The sequence below is a fragment of the Lutra lutra genome, chromosome 14 (assembly GCF_902655055.1).
Source record: "Lutra lutra chromosome 14, mLutLut1.2, whole genome shotgun sequence".
NCBI lineage: Eukaryota > Metazoa > Chordata > Mammalia > Carnivora > Mustelidae > Lutra > Lutra lutra.
In genome coordinates this window covers 64902200-64924580 of record NC_062291.1, presented here as the reverse complement: position 1 = coordinate 64924580, position 22381 = coordinate 64902200, and the positions used below count along the sequence as shown (strand labels likewise).

General features: G+C 41.2%; 1 protein-coding gene across 4 annotated transcripts in view; it reads right to left on the bottom strand.

Moving 5' to 3' along the window:
• Nucleotides 1-22381, bottom strand: part of SORCS3 (sortilin related VPS10 domain containing receptor 3) — a 601218-nt gene that overhangs the window by 53098 nt on the left and 525739 nt on the right. For all 4 annotated transcript variants that reach the window (XM_047703327.1, XM_047703328.1, XM_047703329.1 and 1 more), the window contains 2 exons: nucleotides 2117-2234; nucleotides 974-1107 (listed from right to left, as the gene is read on the bottom strand). In XM_047703327.1, the coding sequence (XP_047559283.1) occupies nucleotides 974-1107; nucleotides 2117-2234 (252 nt within the window). The remainder of the gene's footprint in view (nucleotides 1-973; nucleotides 1108-2116; nucleotides 2235-22381) is intronic.

The following is a 22381-nucleotide window of genomic DNA, read 5'->3' as shown; positions in this document are numbered from 1 at the left end:
AAGTGTCTGACTCTTGGTTTTGGTTCAGGTCATGATCTCAGGATTGTGGGATCAAGCCCCACTTTGGGCTCCACGCTCAGCAGGGCGCCTACTGGAGATTCTCTCTCCTTTTCCATGTCCCTTCTACCCCTTCTCCCTGCCCACACCCTCTCTCACAAGTAAATAAATAAATATGAATGAATGAATGAATGAATGAATGAATGAATGTTTTCTGGACATAAAGACTCAAAAGGACTTGCAGATGGCCTAAACCTGAGGGTAAGGGAAAAATCAAGCTGTCCTGGGATCTTGACTTTAGCAACTGCGTGTTTTATAGAGTTTGGAAAACCGGTCCAAACAAGAGCTGAAAAACTGCTCCCAATAGTAAAGGTTCAGGAAGATCTCCGCCTGGGCCACACCAAGTCTGAAATCTCTACTAGCAAATTCCAGGGGACATGGTGGCTGAGTACGAACATGGACACACATGTCTCCATCCTAGAGCTCAGTGAAGTCAGAGCTGGAGGTAAATTTGGAAATTTGTGAATCTTTGGTTAGTATGTGAGATTTAGTTGTTCTTTGTGGTTGTCATTAGAGGGGAAAATGATGAAAAGAGAGAGAGTTCCCGTGGAAAAATCACTGTTTGAGCTAATGTGTCTGGAGGTAGCTGTCCGCGGCAGCCCTCAGAACTCTCTCAGTGCCCCACCCAACCTCTCTGGTACTTTCCCAGAGCTGCTAACTGAAAATGGGAAGGATCCCTTGGACATGCTGCTCTTATAGTACAGTGAGCTTCCCTGTGAAAATGTCTCCTCCTGTCCTCCTTCCAGGGATGCGGACTTCCTATCTGACCCAGGAACTGGAGCCATCAGACCCACAGGCCAGCAAACACACCTCTCACCTTTGGGTCATGACTTTCTCCCAAACCTCCATCTTCATCTCCATCCCCCAACAAGTTAATGTCTGGCTGAAACTGACAATGAGATGCCAAGAGACTCACCATTCAAAGTCCCAGTCGGCACAGACACAGGGTTCTGAGACCACCGTCCCTGAGGAATCTCGGCCCAGGGAACACTGAGCTCCTGGCTTGCGTTTCTTGAATATTTTCCTTTCTCCCATGACACAGGGCTCCCCCTTGGAAAGAAAGTCCATAGTGAGAGAGGCAGAAAAACACAAAGGAGATGAAATAAACCAGCTTCTCTATAAGAAACATTAGCCTTTTCATTCTTTTTTAGTTACACTGTGTAGCAATCTCTTTCCCAGTAACCACTTAGGAGTCTCAAGGGAAAAAGGGCCAGTCTTCTACTACCACACAAGAGGAAGATCATGGAGCTGTCCCATCACTACCCTTCACCCGACCTAGCCAATGATGTCTACTTCCTCTTGTTTCTTTTCTACCTTCAGAGAGAATGCAAAGGCTCTAAGCCATCCTCACAGATCTCCAAATTACCTAAATGACCTCAGCATAAATTCTAGTGGAAAAGAACCTACTTCCAGCATAGTTTTCCCACCATCTTCAGAGTAAAACTGATGCTGGTCCCAAAAGTTCCCTCTCTCTCATAAACAACCATGCCCAAGTCCTTATTCCCAAGCAAGTGCAAAAAGAGGAGAAGCTGGTACAAATTACATGAACCCAATTGTTCTGAGAATGTAGAATTTTGCTTATGTTGCATAGCTACAAATATCTGCTACTCCTAGAGCTACTCACTTCCATCCCTCACCCTTTCTCTGTGGTCTTGTTTCCAGTGCTTCAGGGACTCTTATGGAGGCTGGCCTAACAGATGTTCTCACCGTTCCCACTGAAAGGTGAGATGGTGAAACTACTAGAAGGTCTCCCAGCTGTCCGGGCTTATTTCTCCACAGATAGAGCTAAAGCCCCACCTTATTATTGTCACCTCACTCCTAGGTGATTTGGTGACTGCAATGGGTAGATGGGGATCCAAGGGTGAAAAGGGGTCCTGAAATACCATCCGTCTATGCTGGACCTGGATGTGTGGACTCTAACCCTTCCCCCCAAATCTACTATTATCTTTGGATGGCTCGTTACTTTCTACCTCCAAATAGGAAGGCCCAGAAATGACCAAACAGGGCTTGTAGAAGCTCTTACCCCTAGAAGCCAGTGTGCCCCTGCCCTCTGGTGTACCTGATTGAGCAGGTGCCAGGTCTGATAGTCCTCCTTAGTGCACCGCCGGCTGAAGATAGATTTGTAGTCCACTTTCACCAACTGCCATTCAGAACGGAGGCTGAAGTGGCCAAAAACTCTTAAGTGTTTAGGGGAGGCATGGGAGAGACAAGCAGAGAGAGCGTCCTGGTCAGTCACTAATGCACAAAGACTAGAGGGAGAGAGGATTGAATTGCAGTCTGGATTCAACAGGTTCTTCCAAAATGAGGTCTTTGAGGGTCACCGAGGACAAAGTGCACCATTTTATAACTCTAGCCAAATGACATGGTATTCACAGTGGGTTTAAAACCAACCATTTGTTCAATTGCACAAGTAATTATGTGCTTTATAGGAAGCACAGAAAAATATGAAGGAAAATACAGAAAGATATGAAGGAAAAAATTCACCCGATAGCTCAAAATTTTCTACCCAGATAGAACCATTGCACATAATTTGACATGTAGCCTTTTTTCTCCTTAATGCAAGCACAGATGTTTTATCTACTGATGTCTACTAACAGGGACTCAAGTTTTCTCATCTGCAAAGTAAACTGTACGTATGTACGTTGGAGGGGGGTGCGTTAGCTAATCTCAAGCATGGCTGCCAGTTGCAAAATTCTGACTAGATCTAAGTGTGTTTTAGTTGAAATCCCCAATGCTTAATTCACATGAATATCACTCCTTCCCCCTTCCCTGAAAAATCACAGTAGCCTCATGAAAGGAACTCATATTTATGTATAGTAAAGAAGCATACCATCTATGTGACTTAGATGATCAATACTGCCCTTTTCAAAGCCCAGAAGTTGATAGCCCTGTACATATGAATGATCAATTGTTTCTAGAAAAATAGAAAAAAAGACTGATCATCTATACTCCACTCGGGTGGCATGTCTTATAATTACGACACAAGACATCTATCATAGTGCTATAAAGGGGAGACCAATCACTCTGGGAACCTAAACCTACAGAAGCCTTTCAAGGCATTGGACAGCTTCCATGTGAGCAAATCTTAATCATGCTCCCAGCCCTGGATTCTCTTCTCCCCACAGCCAGATGTTCCTACAGTGACACCTAAGAGACTAACTCTCCTCAAGGGACAGTCCCTGCTGCTCTCTGAAGGATGAGCTCAGACACTTTGGGAGGGGTAAGAGTGGACTAAAACTGTGAAATGGACAAATAAATAGGATCGTTTAACTTACATTACACCTTGGGAAATTCCTTTAATGTTTTATCAGTTTAGAAGTTAAATACAATTTTTCAGAGTTTTTTCTAAAAGATTAAACAGACTTTGAGGTGAGTAAGTCATGGGGATAAAAGGCACAGCATAGGAAATACAGTTGAGGATATCATAATCACGTAGTATGGTGACAGATGGTAGCACACCGTATGGGGACACTGAATCACTATGTTGTATACCTGAAACTAGCGCAAACTGTGTGCCAACTATACTAAAAGAACAAAACCAAAAACATATGGTCTTTATAAGAATCTTAGCTCAGCACTGAGTAGCAGAAGCCATGGGGCTAGAGTATCGTGGGTTGTGTGGCCAATATTGTGTGAAGCAGAGTGAATGTAAGCACCACCCCGGGTTCTCTCTGTTCTCTTTCATTCGTGCTGTATTCAGTGGTCTCCAAATCCAATACATCCATGCCAGGTCACCACTGAAGTACTTTCACCTTTTAGTCTCAATTCATTTCATGAAGATGACAGGAGTCAGTCCCTTTGAAATCTCTAACAAAGCAGTTATATCTTAAAAATTTCTACTTGTTTGAAGAGAGAGTTATATTGAAAGATCAACAGAAGAAACAAACAAGCAAACAAAAAACAGGGGGAGGAGACTTGGATGAATGTCTTCTTCTGTCTTTATCCAGCCCATCCTCCCACATTCAAATGCCACCTCCTCTAGTAAGTCTTCCCTGATTGGTGTACTCTGAGTAGAATATTAGTGATGCCAAGCCAAACACTTTCACCTACTCCAAATAGTTTAGTTAAATTTCATGGATCACAAAATACATCATGTCCAATTAATCCTGTTCCTTTCTATGAAAGGATTACTAGGCAGACAGAAGAAGGAAATATGAGGCACATGATTTACCTAGATATCAGCAAGGCATCTGACAGTGTTTGCCATAATGGTTTTAAAGAAAAGATGAAAAAATATAAGCCAGGTGCCAGTAAAATTATGTGACTGAACGGTACCTAATTAAAGCATTACAATCAACCAGGAGGGAAGGCGTGAGTAGTCAGCTACAAGATTCTGCTGTCTGCTCTTTCCTGTTCGTCATTTTTATTAATGACTTGAAGACATGAAAATAATGGTCATCACTGGAAATCATATTTTCTGATGACACAAAGCTGAAAGAAACAGTCAATATGCTTCATGGCAGAATTAGGACACAGAAAGATCTTGACAGACTGAAGGGAGAGGCTGAATCGAATAACATGTGGAGTCACAGAGAGAGATGTCAGGTCCTCCCTCTGGCAACTACATAAGTATTGATAAAGGAAACAATAATGCTTGATGCAACTCAGGTTAAATAACAACAACAACAATAATAATGATAATGTGGCAGCTGAAGAGTTTTCATACATAATGTGATTAATATAAGTAAATAATTCAGAGAAACCATAAATATTTAAGATGATCTTAGAATGCATTAATTACTACATTTTGTATATTACCAAGAATGAAACAGACAATATCCAGGTTGATTTTACATTAACTAGATCGTAAAGAAAAATGGTAGTTAGTTTTGGATGTCACCATTCAATCTTCTGAAAATCTTAAATAAAAATAGGTACTTATTGGCCCCTGTGTATTTATTATGGAGAAATTACATCTATTTTATCAGATTTTCAAAGGAGTTCATAGTTCCTTAAGCTTAAGGACCACTGAAAAAGAGAGTACTGGATTGCAGAGTGGCTCCCCCAAGGAACATGAGCATGTTCTATTCCCTGTAAACTGTGAATGTGACCTTATCTGGACCTTTGCAGACATAAGTAAGTTAAAGATCTTGAGATGAAATTATCCTGGATTATCAAGGTGGGCCCTAAGGATAAGCATCCTTGTAAGTGATACAAAGAAGGTGACACACAGAGAGAAGGAGGCCATGCGAAGAAGAAGCGAAGACTGGAGTTCTGTGACCACAAGCCAAGGAACACCTGGAACCCCCAGAAGATGGACGATGCAGAGGACCTCTTCCCTTCCCACTAGAGGCAGTGCTGCCTTACTGCCACTTCAATCTTGGGACTCTGGCCTCCAGAACTGATAGAAAATTAATTTCTAGTTGTTTAGCTACCTAATTTGTGGTGATTTGTTACAGCAGCCACAGGAAGTTTGTACAGATGGTGATATGATTCAAGACCACTTTTCATCTACCTAGCTATGGAGTGGTGTGAAAACACTGGTCAGTTAACCAGGAGATGACACAGGAAGGGGCAGGGGAAGGAAAACCAACAAGGGGGCACCCTGGGGAGATCGCTTGAATATAAAAAACTAACAAAATGGAAAAGTGCAAACATTTACAAAATGTGAGAGAGCTTTCAAATGGACAAACTTGCCCACAGAGGAAAGGAATGCTCAAGACTGAATAAACACAGAACCTCAAACTCAGGCGTATCCATTTCCCAGGCCTGCTACTGAGCAGAATGCAAGTGTCCAGCCTCACTGACCCAGACCCTCTACGGATGTCCATGATGTTGGTATTCCCAACTCTCTGGGTTATCTGTTTCTGCACTCAGAGAGCTCATTTCAGAACTGAGCACAAAAATGGGGGCCCAGTGAGGACATGTGTAATCTAGTCTTTTCTCTCCTGCAGTCTTGCCAGGCACATCCTTTCATCTAGATTTCTTTGGCTTCTATTCCAGATGTCCTTGTTTCCCAGGCCTTTCCCCAAATTGTAAATTGATACGCTAATATTTTACTTGGGTGAGTGCTCATCTGCTCCTCCATGTGATCACTTTCACATGCCATTTAAATATCTAGTGTTAGGATTATGAGCTTTGCTCATTTTTGCATTGGACCCCAAGTATGATCAGGAAGTCCTGCTAAAACCCCTTGGCAACTTTCAGACATTAATGTACTCCCCATCTCTCCATCCATGATCAGTTCTGGGAAGAAAAATGTTCATCATGGGCCCTCTCCTGTGGGGGACAGGCAACTGATACATGGTCTCTCTTTTGCATGTATCTGGCTTCCCTAATTCTTCCCAATACACATTCATTCAAAGCTCTTCTGATTAGAGCCCATGGAAGCCAAGGAAATGACAGAAATGCAGCAAACTTAGCAGGAGATAAAAATAAGGACTAATTTAAATTCAAGCATTTCTCGTCCTTTTTCATAACTACTGTTAGAACAGATGTTAACATTCACAATAGGATTTGTCAAAGTGAGAACCCAGCAGAGAAACCAAGGTGACCATCACTATGTCTGTAATTTTGGGGTGATAAGCACCTACAAGGTGGATTAGGGATAGAGAAATCCCAGACTACTTCTGATTAATAATAAAAGAATTTCCCAAATAATAGTTTCTCGCCCATTGGAAATGTTTCTCTAAAGTTACAAAGCTCATCGCCAATAAAGTAGGCACAGCATACTCCTCTCATTCATGGTATGCTTTTGGGGAGTACTGTGGTTTATACATCAGTTTAATATGAAACCCAAGAGAGGCAGGGTGGAGGAACCAAAGACATGGAATATCTCTAAAAGGATAATGTAATTCCCAAATCAGGTGCTACTTCTTTCAGAAAGTTTTCTGTGACTGTTCCAGCAACAAGAGCTCTTTCCTCAGAAGCTCAAATAGTCCTACTATGTCTCTACCAGAGGTTCTCCACTGTCTGCATGGGAATCACCTAGAGGGCTTGTTAAATACAGATCATCTCATACACAGACTTGTATGTTTCGAGTGCCTGATTATTTGCCTTTCTAAAAACTCCCTGGGTGATGCCCATGCTGGTCCGAGGACCAACCTTAAGAAACACACCTCTAGAACACTTACCTAGAATTTAATTCTCCTATCTTTGGTCTAGTTTATGTCAACCAATTAGAAAGCTCCTTAAGGCTGGCAATGCTCCTTTACTTCTTTGTATGCCATATGGCCTTTCAATGGTAGATGCTTGATAAAGAATGGTAATGTTTATTGAGGAACAAGGAATTTGAGAGTGTGGTTTCATTCTCAAGTCTTTGGCAAAAAAAGGTAATTTCCAGTATGCCCAAATCCACGATCTTCCATAGTTCCACTTCCTTGCAATTACCAAGATAAACTATTTTCAGCCTCTTCTATGGAAATGCATTCCTAGACTCCCGTCTTAACTTGAAGTGTATTTTCACTAATGTAACAAAATCCTATCATGTGAGATAATGTATGGGAAATCTTGAAAATTCCAATGGACAACAAATGTTCATTACCATCACCAGCATATTGCTGGAACTCCCACATACTCATAACCAAGGCCCTGCTCATCAAGAGCTTTTGATAGGTTTGGGCTCAATATCCTTTTTTCAAGGTATGTGTTAACCTCAAATGCAGGGCTTTGTGGGGTGTGTGTGTGTGTGTGTGTGTGTGTGTGTGTGTGCGCGCGCCCACGCATGCATGTTTGATATTTGATACAGAGCCTAGGAGAAAGTGGATACCTCCTACACAAATACAAATGACTCTCTGGAAACAGGTAGCCATCCCTTTAGTTCCCTTGAGAAGTTGTTCCCAACCACAGAATAAAATTAATGAATTCTCTAAGCCATTTTCTCACTATCTGGATTTTCAGGAAAAATCAATTAAAATTTATTACTTCTGTTTTTTTTTTTTCTTTTTACCTTGCCACCTGGATTTTTCATGAGAGTTCTTGGCTCCACTTCAGATTCACTTTCTTGGGCTGTATAAACCTAAGAGACCACCTCTTTCTTTCTTTAAACTCCTCTGGTGACAGCCGTCTATATGACAAATGTGACTCTGGGTCAGACAGTGTCCTCCTATGCTCTTATGCTATTGACTTCTAGCATATAGATGGTCATGGTGGCAAGATTACGAGGCAAAGAAATAGACGACATCTTTCCTTAGTTCTGGTCTGCCACTAAATTAGCTTGGCGACCTTGAGCAAATCACTTCATCTCTCAAGCCTTCAGCTTCCTTATGGAAGATGACTTTAATCAGTGACACATATACTCCAAGGGATGGGATGAAGAATCTAGGTGGAATGTTGTCCTATCAAGATAATTTCCAAGAAATTTTTTTTTCTCTATTCTTTCACTCCCTATGTCTAACTCCAGGTATATACGCCATCTATCTCCTGGTGATCCCATACATAAAGAATTTATCTACTAGAGTCATTCATCTTTGTCTCCGAAGGCACTTCTTCTATATAACAGATGCTCATTAAATAGTTCTGGGTTGATTAATGGATAAAATTAATCTATCAAAGTCATTCACTTCTTCCAAAATTGGGGTAATAGCTTTAACTGCCCCTATTTCTGGGCCAAAGAATATGGTTGAGCTGCGTGTCCTTTGGGGCTTAGAAAGACAAAAACATATTTCTCTCCTTCTCAAGAGAGAAACAGCAGTGATTTTTCTGTCTTTGTTATCCTGGACTGTGATAAGATTTCCACAAACAACTATGATTTTCTGGAGCCCTAACTAACATACTCTGTCTAATCCACAATCCAGACTTGAGTGAGATTTTTGGGGAGGTGAGTGATTAATCTGAGGGAGGGAAGTGGTTTACAAAAATTAAAAAAAAAACTTCATTAGAATTCCATACACACCAAGGGTTAGCTACTCATTAATTAAATGATTTCAAAGGGGATCTTGGTATATAATTGCTATAATTTAGGTAAAAACAATGCCACACTAAATGTAATTAGAGGAGCAGGCCCTGTAAAGATGTTTTTGTCTTTATAGGAAAGCAATTCCAGGTCACCTGATTCTCTCCTGCATAGTTCTTTCTCCCCACCTCCAATTATACCAACCTTCATACATAGTTGTGAAAGCCAGCACAAGTTTCTAAGAGAGAGTTGTTGATCACAGTCCTTCAGAGAAGAAAAGGACAAGGATGTATTACTAGAAAACCACTAGATAGGTGCAAAAGAACGAACGAATGGTGCTTAGAGAATCAGATTTGTATTTTACCAAGGACTAATTTTTGAGAGAACATTTGATGGAACTCAACTGTGTTGCTCTCCACCTGCCCTAGAACCACCCTGCCCTTTCCTTTATTTTCCTCGGAGACTCCTGCACTTGCATTTCAAACTCTTCTAATCACCAACTTCCCCCACTTCTATCCGCCTGAAGAAAATCTTAAGAAAGAGAACAAGGCCAGTTCCTTCCTGACTTTCCTCTCCCTGTGGCTGACTCAACTGAGTTCTCAGTCATCGGGCTAGAAACCTAATTCAACACCTTGTTTTTGCCATGCTCTTCACTCCTTCATTCTCTGCCTGTCCCAAGGTCATTCTAAATGCTACCTCCTCTTAGAAGCATTCCTTAGATATTCCTTAGATATCGATCTGTCCTTCTAAATTTTGACTTCCTGTGTGAGCAGATGGTGACCTTCTCCTACAAAGGCAGAGGATTTTCCTCAGTTTCTCTAGCCCTCTGCTTCAGTGACCATGTTCTCTTTGTCTTCCTCTTACTTCTCTAAATGTACTTCTAACCACCTCATCCTTTTCCCATCTCTGATTGCTGTAATTTAAGCCTTCTTTTTCTTAGTTCCTACACTTAACCTTGGCCATCCTTTCATTTTGGCAAGTTCAACCTCTATGCCAAAAGCTCCCAAGGTACTTACTCTTGTCCTCGAACTCTCATAAGACCTAGTTATGAATATCATGCTAAGACCTTTGGATTTGATTCAAAAGCCACCTTGCAATAGCCTCCAAACACCTCTGCAGTATTGCCTCCTGCTACTCTCCAAAGCTACTTGTGCTCAAAGAAAATTCCATTTGTTCCACCAAAAGTAGCAGGATTTCCTAGTGCCTGCTTTTCCTCCATTTGGGATGCTGTTCTCACACCTTATCTTGTCCAAATCCTACTCATTCTACAAGTCTCAAGTCAAATAATGGGCAGGGTGATAGGAAATAATGGGTTAGGGTGGAAGAAGGTGAGGAAGAGCTTTTCAAATTTAAATATTTCATAGCAGCCATTCTGATTTCCTCTTTAAAAAAATAAAAGTAATCCTAAATAACCCCGGATTTTGTTTCCAAACATATGAGGTTTTTTCCCTTCATTTTCCTTATCATTTCATTTTAAAATTGTTATTTAATTATAACATTTAGAGAGAACATAATCTCAATTATATCAGTTCTTTGGAATTAGTCCAGAATTTTCATGTGGCCCAGTGCGTGGTCAGTTAAAAAATTCAGTGTTTGCTTAAAAAATACATATTCTCTATTTGTTGAGTGGAGGGTCATATACAGGTCTTTTAAATAAAGCTTGCTAATAGTTATTATTCATCAAAATAATACCAACTTTTGATTGCTTGGTCTATTGGTTTCCATGTGAAATTTTAAAAATATTTCCCTGTGAGATTACAAATCTTCCATTTCTCTTTGAGTTTTTTTACTTTTTTTTTTTTTTTTGCATTATGTAATCACAACAGCATGCAGGTTTTGAGATTGTTTTATCTTCTCGATGGATTATTCTTTTTAGTTTTAACTCAAATGCTAACTTTAAAAAAAAGATTATTTATTTGTCAGAGAGGGAGAAAGAGAGAGAGAGTGAGTGAGTGTGTGTGTGTGTGTGTGTGTGTGTGTGTGTGTGTAAAGCAAGGGAAACAGGAGACTCCCTGCTGATCAAGAAGCACCATGCAGGACTTGATCCCAGAACCCTGAGATCATGATCTGTGCTGAAGACAGATGCTTAACCGATTGATCCACCCAGGTGCCTCTCAAATGCCAGCTTTTCTATTATGTTCTCCCTGATCTTCCCTCTTTCTGCAATCCTTTCCTTAGAAAGAAAAACAAATTATCTCTTTCCTCTGAATTCTGATAGCATTTTTTTTTCTGTATTTTGCATATTAGCCTTAGTACTTCCAATAGGGATCAAAATACATATACTATATACATAAGTGTCTTATCCTCCTTGCTAGATTTTAAACTCTTGGAAGTTTGCAACTTACATACACCATACCTTCCACATTGTAAGTGCTTGTCATATATTTATTGTCTGAGAGCCAGTAGGATGAAGTAATCAAACACAAAGATATTGGCATCATAGAGAGCAAAATGTGAGTGCCAATCCCAAACCTAAAGACAGTTCCTTATGTGGATTAATTAGACTTCAGTTTCCTGAATGAGGATAATAACAGTACCTAACAGAGATCTGAGGTTTAAATATGTGGCATATATAGTGTTTTATATAAATGAAGATGTAAATAATTTTAACCAACTGTTAATAGCTTTATATAATAGTACCTAATTATGATAATTTACTTTATGTCCTTTGCTGGATGCCTGAGAAGTTTGTGGGCAGATAGTATGCCAAATGCATTTATATCCCCATGATCTCTACAAGACTGTGAACAGTAGGTACCCTAGGAAAGACAATCAAGTAACAACAATAATAATTAGAAATACTAATAATAGTGGTAATTTATTGAACACTTATAATTTATTAACTACTTTGTATAGACTACCTTATTTCATTTATTATTCCCATTTTATAGAAAGGGTAACTAAGGCTCAAAGAAGTTAATTAACTCACCCAAAAAGAATTATACAGCAAGTAGGTGTCAAGGTCAGTCCAACTTAGGCAGTTGCTACTAATATAATAACACAGTTTCAGCACTATACTTTTAGCAAGGCTCATGCACCATTTTAAGTGTTTCATGATTCATTAGAAATCATTTGACTGCACAGTTTGGCACTGAGATATGGGCATGGGGGTCCTCTTAGTACCAGCTCATTATAGTCTGCCTGCACAAAAGGCAAAAACCCCATGAAATATATAAAACTGAAAGCACAGTTGGAGGAAGGAAGAAAAGAGAAATCTGCAGAGAAGATGTATCCAGAGACTTCAATTATGACCCAATTTGTCCCAAGATCTAAGCATCTACAATGTGGGCAATTATGTATTTGAACCTGAACTATGACCACCGTTATTGGTTCCATCTCTAGCTGGGAGTCTACAGGGCATGGAAAAGGACAAACAGAATTATAAAGTCTTAGTCATCCAAGGGTCCTTAGGGATGAACATCTGACCCAACCCCTTTATAAGTTGGCTGGGGAAAACAAAGTAGTAGCCTGCTCAAGAACACAAAGAACTAGGACCCAAGTCTCCAAAAACCCAACTCTTCCTCCCACACTGATTTCTTTTCATGGGAAACCTTTGCAGGATGCAGGCTGAGTCATGGTGTGCCATGTATAACAGTAGTGCTGTGAGTCATTACTTGGTGGAACTCAGAGTAGACTAGAGATTGTATTTGGGGCTATGGCAAAAAAGGAAGTCTTCAGCCAAGGCTCACCTTCTGCATTTTGCTGGCTTTTCCTTCAGGCTTCTGTGTCTAAAGGATGTTCTGGATTTTCCAAAGTCTAGCCTGCTAATCTAGAACTACAAATGTACGCCCCAGCTTCGTTTAAGAGAGAGGATTTTCTTTGATTTGTTAAGATATAGCATTTTCCTCTGTATATTTTATTGAGTCAAATGAAATCATCAGAATGACAGGAGACAATGATGTCCCTGGCTTCCAGAGAAGTAAGCCTGCTTCTCTCCAAAGACCATTTAGCAGGTCTCAGTAAGATTGGGGAAGGTCAGAGACACTAGGGTGATGTAAGTTGAGCTTCACAGGGCACTGGTAAGCTGGAGGGCAGGCATAAGCCTTCAATTTATAAATGAGGGAGAACCCCCGTGGGTTTCAGGGAAGAAGAATTCTCCCACCAATCCAGGTACTACCTCCACACTGACATGTAGATAAATGTGCCCCAAATCAAATCTTCTGCAATGACCTCGTCTGGCTACCTGCAATTTCCCCTATTGACACACTGGATTTATTTCTCATTCCTCTAAGTAAACAGTTAAACCTGCTGCGGATTCCGGTGAGTCACAAACCATGTTCTCTGCCACCTCCGTCCAGGACTCAGAATTAGCCATTGCTAGGAAACCGCAAATCCCAACTCAATCCTTTTACTCAGCCTTGACTCCTTTCGCTGGCTGGATGTCATTAATTTAAGAGCAAATTATTAGAAACCTGGAAAACAGTTCTGAAATGCCTGCAGATTTATGATGAAGTCATTTCACAAAAGGTCACAGGCAACCCTGCTATAATTAAATCTTTCATTAATTTTTAAAATACACAATAACTTACAAATGCATCATAAATTAACCAGATGACCTTGAAGAAATTATTTAGAGCACCACTTCATCAGAAGCCACTATCTAGCAATTTCCTGAATTTTCATTTTATGAGTGGGATTTGTCTATTTTCCATTCTGGTCTTTGATTGGATGCCAGTCGCCTGTTTATTTGAAATGATTTTGTATTAACTCGCTCAGAGCATTAGTTAACACTGGGAAGTGACGGTGGGTAGTTAAGACTCTCCCTTCCTTTAGGTCATAACCTCGAAGATAGAGTAAGTGTGACTCACACAATCATCTAAATATACTTAAATGCAGCTCCTCCCTTTATTTATCTGGAAGATATTTTTTTTCACGTGTACAATTTGACAAATTATTTCCCTTTTCTCATTATACAAAAATCGAAAACTATAAAAATGTATAGATGAGAAAATAAAAGCCCCATTGGAGGTAACCACTCTTTAATATTCTGTGAGGTTCTCTTCTATTCATTCACAGTGTTGTCCTTTCTCAGACTAGGATGTAAGCAATAATCAGAAACCAGGGTTGGAATTGTTGGAAATTAGAGTTTCCCTGAGGTTTATGGCAATCTCTCTCTCTCTCTCCCTCTCTCTCTCTCCCCCTCCCCACTACCCCCTCCCGCCACCATGTGGTTCACCATCATCACACCATTAAAAGCTCATAACTGGATTATAGAACAGATTCCACAAACCCTAGCCTGAAATAAACCTCATACAAAACTGATCTTTCTTCTCTAGGGTGTGGAAGAGGCTTTAGAACATAAACGTCCCATCCGCAGAGCCCTTGACTGTCTTGTGTATGCCTTAGCCCTGCTCTTGGAACTCTCAGAACAGTGTCTACTTTGTAGTGGGCATGCAAGGCATCCTGCTGAATAAAGAAGTAATAAATATTCTTGTAACAGGGGCTTGATACATGTGGATCCCTGAGTCCTTTTTCTAAATACCTAGTTCTCTCTGGAAGGCAAAGTCTCCCCATGCCTCCTCTTGCCTCCTGCTCCATGAGCCTTCCTCTCTGCTTGCACGGAGGCAGCTGCTGAGGACCGATTTTGTATCAAAGCCGAAAGCCGTGATCTGGGAAGGCCAGCCATCAGCAGCCCACAGTTGTCAGTCTCCAGAAATTCAGGCTGCATCCTTGGCTACTGGTGTGTGTACATGTCAACTGATCGTTCTCCCATTAGGGTGTAGATGGGCTTAGCACTAAAGGAGGTCAACAGCTGCAGTGGGAGTACACTGAGTCAAAGTGAGACATGAACCAGACCTTAATAGAAATAGGCAGGGGACCAGCAGCAAGGGATCCTGCAAGCAGAGCTGGTCCCTGCAGCATGATGCTCTGATCTGTGAGATAGCAGACAGAGGCAGGGAATAGAAGGTTTGAAAATAGGACCTGGAAGAGGCAGAGAGTGGAGGGGAGAATAAGAAAGAAACTAAAAGGCAACGACAAGGCATAGGAAAGAAAGCTGGGTTTTTGCAATGAATTTAAAGAATCATTCTATGTCCAAACAACCTCAATCCCTTTCTCAAATCTTAATAAGTTCCTTCAATGGGTTTGAAAGTTAAAAGTCTATAACTGTGGGCTATGGAACCCGTGGCCTGCGAAACTAGACGAAGAGGGTAAGAAGGGGAACCTAAGAGATGGGCACAGAGGGAGAAGGTGGATGTTCCAGACAGGAGGAAGTATATGGAAATCAAAAGAGATCGAAGAAAGGAGAAGGAGAACGACCTGGTTTTCCCATGGCATTACATTTCTCAATCTCTTACTTCATGTCAAGTTCCAAAGCAAGAGATGAAAGGAACCCTACAGACATAAAATTCATCCCTTGCCCTTTAATGTTTGCAGTGTGGTCCAATGGCATTATTAACTCACCATGTATCTGCTGAGCACCAGTGGTGCACAAGCTTCCATGTTCAGGCCTCTGAGAGATGACCAATAAGACAGTTGCAAACCCTATGATTCTCACAGACTAGAAAAGACCTCACATTCCTCACATTCAGAGGTGACCAATATAAGAAACACTCAGAAAACAGTGCAAAAACAAAAACAATGGCAATCTGCCATCACCCAGCCATCCCACTTGTAGGTATAAGGATCTGAGAATTCTACGTAGGCACTTGGAGGCATGTGCAGAGACAGAACAGTACTGCTGAAAACAGTCCAAAACTAGAAATAACCTAAATGTCCACTGATAAGAGAATGGAGAAATAAAGTGCGTATTCCTATCATGACAGAATGCCATAGAGCATTAAAAGTGTCTGGACCAGATGGATATGCTCCAAGAGAGATAATATTGAGTGACAGACCCCTGTAGGAGAATGACAGCACTTAAATAAATTATACACTTTAAAAACACATAAAGCAACACTACATATATTTCTGTGGATAATTAAATACGTACTGAATGTACCAACAAATGCACTAGAAGGATATGCATCAAATTCACAGCAGTCACTGATCTCTGTAGGGAGTAAGGGGAAAGGATATGAAATGGAACAATAATGAGAAGACCGGTTCTCCTGGGAATTCCCTGTATATTCATTAAAAAAAAAAAAATCCGAAGCCCAAGTCAGAGTGTGTGAATATTTATTAATTCCAGGTGGTTGGTACACTGATGCTTATGAAATTACTCTTTATACTTTATTACAGCATGTATGAAACTCTCAAAGAGAATGGCAAGAAACAATATAGGTATGAAACTCTGGCTGCATCTATTGTGGAAATCACAAACTGAAAATCTTACAGGAGCCAGAAGGGCAGCTTAAATGGACCATGAATGAGCTGAAGCATGGGCATAGACACTTGTACATCAGGTGAGAGGTAGGGCATGCCCAGCCCAAAGCGGGCAGCTTTTCTATAGCTCTAGAAAATTCTTAGACTACAGGCATTTGGATTCAATGCTGCCAGATATTTCCAAATTTGCAAATTTGGGCTCCATTAAAAAAAAAAAAAAAAGTGCAGACCAAACTAAGTATACCTGTGAGCCAAACCCTGCAGCTTAAGAAAGAAATCCAGTGAAAGGCAGTAAGAGCTGAAGGAATTGAGGAGGGCTTCCCGAAACAGGTGCCCTGCCTGTGTGGTTAGGGTAAGAAATGAGGCAACTTCTAAGGCATTCCCAATGATCTGCCTGTTCAATCTTTTCAAAAAGGGGTATGACTGGAGATACAGGTTGTGAGTGGGGGCAGTTTGTAGAAACTGGGTCAGAAATTCAAATTATATTTGTAACAAGTCACAATACATTAAGTACCATGTGCCTCCTCATTTGGGGTCCACAGATTACAACCTGTGGGACAAATCTGGCCTGCTCTCCATTCTGGAAGGCCTATAAACTAACAATGGTTTTTACAGTTTAAATGGTTGGGGAAAGAAAAGCAAATGAAAAATGGTGTTTTTGACTTGTAAAAACTGCATGCAATTCACATTTCAGTGTCCACTGATAAAGTTTTATTGGAACACACTGATGACCATTGATTTGCATATTGTGAGTGGCTATGGCTTTTTTTTACCCTAGATCGGGAGTCAAGTGGGTGCATCAAAGACCCCATGACCAGCAAAAGCGAAAATCATTAGGGAAAATCTTTGTCAACCCCTGTCTAGGAGGCCAAAGTTCTTCCCTGAAAGTGAACCATTTCTTGCTCATTAGAAGACAGAGACTATAAACATCTCTAATGTCCCCCTGAGGAGATTATTTCACTTAATTCCCAAATCCATGTCAGGAGAACCAAGCTCAGAGGGAGAGCAAGTGAAGCTTCTAAGGTCACATGGTGGTAAGTGGTACCCTGAGCCCTCTCCCCAGAGTGTGGAGCTCCAACACTCAAGCTCTTGGCCACCACTGCAGCCCACACAGCAGTTTGTTGCTCAGAATAAGTCTTTTCCTTCCAGGCCGTAGCCAGCCTCCTGTCCATCCCAGGGACACCCCAAAATCCCCACGCTGGCACACATGCTTTCATGTTCCTTGGCACACACAGGAGGGTGCTTGTGGGATGATGGAAGTCAGCTGACAACGTGAAGGATGTGAACCCAGCAGCCAGCCTGAGAGGCAATGACTTCAGAGTTCCACTGGATTTACCAATTACTTGAGTGACTTACTTTGGGCAAAGTAAAATTGGACTCTTCCAGCAAACAACAGAGAATTGAAAAACAGATCAATGGAAGCAGCGCTAGTTCATTTCCAACGACTTTATTGGATGCAGTTACCAGAGGCTAAACAATGCATTTATGCTCAGGGTTGGGTCTTGGTGTGGCGCCAAGGCTAGATTTGAGAGCACGGTCCCTGCTAAGCATGTGGTCACAGTCTTTTAAGTGGAAAGAAGGTCTTCATTTTTTTTTTTAACCTCAGCATCTTCAGGGTGTGCATAATTTCCTAGGCAAAATGTTCTCTCTCTTTCTCCCTTCACTATGGCTATTAGTTCTGCTGGTAGAACAATGGATCAGAGATTTATGCCAATTAGAACTGCATTTATCCAAGGAGTCAACAAGGCATTTGGCCCTAGACAATTTGCCATAAGCATCTCTAACCTTCTTACCACTCACTCTCCCGTCCGCAGGCCAGGCATGGTCTACTGCTCCATGTTTGCTTATAATGCTCCCTCTCTCCTTCCTCACTGCAGAGCCACAAAAACTTTTCTAGCTATTGTATCTTCAATCCCTTCTTTGATATCCAATGACAATTACAATTTGTCTCATACCTTCCAATCTCATTGTTCTCCAGGTCTAGCACATGTTCATCATATCTTTTCAAACAGCTTGTGTTTGAAGGAGTCTGCTATGACTTGGTGTCTTGAGCACAGTGGCCATCCCTCCATACTTAGTGAATAACGTCCCGCCACTCTAGCCCCACACACCATGCCCCTTTACTGAACAAACCCCAGTGAACTCTAGTATCTTTCCTCCAACTTCAGCTCTGAGCCTGATGTTTGAAATTCACATTCCTTGCTCTCCATCCGCCTCTTCCTGAATGTGTGAGCTGAGCACTGAATTTCTCAGAGCCTCAATGTCCACATCTGCCCAGTGATAACAATCTGTTGTATCTAATGGGGTTGTTGGGAGAAATCTATGCAATTAAATTTGGGAAAGTGTCCAGATACCTGGCACAAAAGTGGGTGTTGGGCAGACACAGGTTGGTAAGAAGATACTTCTTACTCTTGGGAAGAAGTGTCCACTTTCTTCCAGGGAAGCAGGACTTCCCTCTTGGTTTCATTGGTTTTATTTTTGTTTGTTTTTTGTTTTTTCCACTCTGAGAGGCTGCCAGGTGGTCCCTGGCTCCTGTAAAAGATCAGCGAAATCACAGCCAATGAGTTCAAATATTTCATATCAAGAAAGGATTTCAAATGTAGTTTTGAGGATGCAGGAAAGCAGTGTTTTCCATCTGATTCCACATCTGAGCCACAGCAAAAAGAGCTTTCTTTAAAGGACTATTTTGGGGGCAAATAATACACCAAAGAGGCTGGAGTGCCCCAGCAGCACAGATCTCAGCAACTAGAGAGCCACTGCCTGAGATGGCAATAGGCCCCCTGGCTTGTCAATCATCCAGCCCTGTTCTCAGCCTGAAGTAATAAGAACGGTCTCATTTCACAATGAATTAGGCTAGACTAGATGGTTCCTGTCAAGGTTACCAAGGAAATGTTGAAATAATAACATTTGAAAAGACAGTGGAGAAAAGAGCAATGAAAGTAAGCAAATCTCATGCCTGCAAGCCGGGGATGTCTCTCTCAGACAAATTCCCCTGTCGAGCTAGTGTTGGAAGGTACTGTGCTGCCCAAGCACTGGTCTCCAGGCGAAGTGGAAGCTGGTGGACTCTTGTGAAAGGTGGAGGAAATCAGGGATCACTCCCAGGAGGGTCCCCATTCTCCAGCTGTCCTGTTGCGCCCATGCATCATTCCACCCCCTGCATCACCATCCTCCATAGACTCTGCACACACAAGACTCTGACTCCGACCCAACCCTACATCCTCATAACTTGCAACTACTGGATTCTGATCCTAGTACTTCAGAGTCCAGGGAGATCTCTACAATCACAACAGTGGTAAGATTACCGGGGATGGGGCGCCTGGGTGGCTCAGTTGGTTAAGTGTTTGCCTTCGGCTCAGGTCATGATCCTGGGGTCCTGGTATTGAGTCCCGAGTTGGGCTCCCTGCTCACCAGGGAGTTTGCCTCTCCTTTTGCCCCTCCTCCCACAAATTCTCTCTCTCTCTAATTTTCTCTCTCAAATAAATACAATCTTTAAAAAAAGATTATTGGGGACCATAAAATGCACTTGTTAATTCATTCATTTACTCATTCAATACATATATGCTATTAAATCCTTAGTGCAGGCACAAAACTGATAAACATATGGCACCCACAGGACAAAATACACAAAGATCCTCCCTCATAAAGTTTAAAAGTCATGTATGTGTTTACTCACATACACACGTATGTCTGTCTCTGTCTTGAGGGCAGTTGAAGGTGAAGGAGGAAGTTACAAAAATGCCATTTTCATTAATATTTATTGTTGAAAGCATTGCAAAGGAAAACTACCGAGGGGTAAGACAGGATACAGGAAGTGGGTCCCCAGTGTGATCTGATGGGCTAAAGAAGGTACACTAGAAGAGCTGATCCTTAAGCTGTGACCTGAAAGATACCTAGAAGTTTGGTTGTTCAAGTGTGGAGTGCAAGCACCTTCCAGGCAGATACACACACACACAAATCTTGGGGCAGGAAGGCGCAAGTGGATCAGAGAAAGGCCATCAGAGTGTGGGGCCAGAAATGAGGTCCCGGTCATGTGGTCAGTGTAGATATCTCTAGGCCATTCAGTGAGTTTGGATTTTATCATAAAGGCAATGGACAGCCTTCCATGGGTTTTGAGAAGAGGAGGGCATTACCACATTTTTAATTTCAAGAACATCACTTTGGATAAGACCAAATCCCTAAACATAACCTAAGAACCCTCCCAGTATCAATCCCTTGACACTGAGCCATGTGCTCTTCCATGGCTCTCTGTTTTGTTTCTGTTCTTTGTCTTCAAATCAGTAATTCTTTCAACAAATAAATTACTGATTTCCTACAACTGATTTCCTACAACCCTACAAGGGTAATTCCCCTTTCAGTAGTAATACTGAAGTCAAAGTCCTCAACAAAATGATGAAAAATTTGTGCTTTCTTTGAGCTTACATTCTATTACCTATTGATTGGCTTTTCAGGTAAACTGCTATTGAAATTTCAAGACCAACTCAACTGACACTTTTTTGGGTATGTGAAGTCTTCACTTCCTTTTACTCATATCCCAAATATACAACTAGGGTTCTTTGATGGTTGGTGTATCTCCCTCCCCCAACACATTGGCCCAAGTGATACCTGTAGGTAAAAAGAATGGTATTTACCTCTTTAATTCCCTCTAAGAGAGTCTGAAAGATATTAGAATCTTCTTACACAATTTTCAATAATGAACTGTGTATTATTCAGAGCTCTCCAGAGAAACAGAACCAATAAGATAGGTATATAGAATTGACCCTTGAATAATGCAGGGATCAGGGGCATCAAGCTTCTGCATCGCTAAAAATCTGTGTACTACTTTTGACTCCCCCAAAACTTAACTATTAGTATGTCTACTGTCTACTAGAAGTCTTACCGATAACATGAAGTCAATGAACACATATTATGTATATGTATTATAGACTGTATTCTTACGATAAAGTCAGCTAGAGAAAAAAAAATAGTAAGAAAGTGAAAATATATTTATAGTACTGTACCATATCTATTGAAAAAAAAATCCATGTGTAACTAGAACCATGCAGGTCAAACCTGTACTGTTTGAAGGTCAAGTGTGTGTGTGTGTGTGTGTGTGTGTGTGTACATAAATATATATAGATAGAAAAAATAATTTACTATAAGCAACTGGCTTACACAGTTATGAAGGCTGACAAGTCCCAAGATCCGTGGGGTGAGTCTGCAACCTAGAAACCCAGGAGAGCAGATAAGAGTAGTTCTAGGCTTGAAACCCAGGAAGAATGGATTTTTTTAGTTGGAAATAAATGCCATAAAAAGCCATCTCCTAGTTCAAAGGCAGCCAGGCAGTCGGAACTCTCTCTTGCTCAGGGAAAGGTCAGCCGTTTTGTTCTATTCATACTTATAACTGATGGGATAAGACCCACCCACATTAGGGAGGGCAATCTGCTTTAGGAGGTCTACAGATTTAAATGTTAGTCTTATCTAAAAACACCCTCACAGAAATATTCAGAATAATGTTTGACCAAATTATCTAGGTACCCTGTGGCCCTGTCAAGAGGACATAAAAAATTAACTATTCTAAAATGATAAATATTTAAATCCTCCAAATGAAGGTAACGAGATAAGCCAATCAAACCTTAGTGAGAATGAGCAAGGCTTTCTTCCTCCCTGACCATAGCTGAGCTAGAGAGTCAGGGTTAGCCATGAGGAGAAAAATACAGAGTCAAATAGCCTACATCATGAGTGAGTTTTTGATTAAATGGCCAAGAGTAAGCAGACTTATCCCCAAATGGGCCCCTTGCCCTCATAGTGCTTAGGGGATATATCAAGTTTTTTGAACTCCTACTTCAATCCATGTCATTGTCATTCCACAAGGGAATAGCTCTGCTTGGCCCTATCGGGTCACCTTGTTTTAAAGTCATTTTCAAATCTAAGGCAGAGACAGAAACTGCCTCATGACAATCTTTCCAGGGCTCACACTTGTGTTTGTCTGAAGAGTCCTGACAACATCTGGATCATTTTCATACTGGAGACACTCTGGATTTAATAAAAAGTTGAAAACAGGCAGCCTGAATTGCTTATACTTGGTTGGACAACTGCTTCCAAACTCATCGTAATTTCATGAGAAGACAGGTACCAGTCTGTCCCAAATTCTATGTAAGACAGTTATGCTCTACCCTCGTTCTTTTTCTACTTGCTAGCATTTGAAGTATCTTGATGAAGAAGGTAGAAGGGGGCAGAATTCTTTTCCTG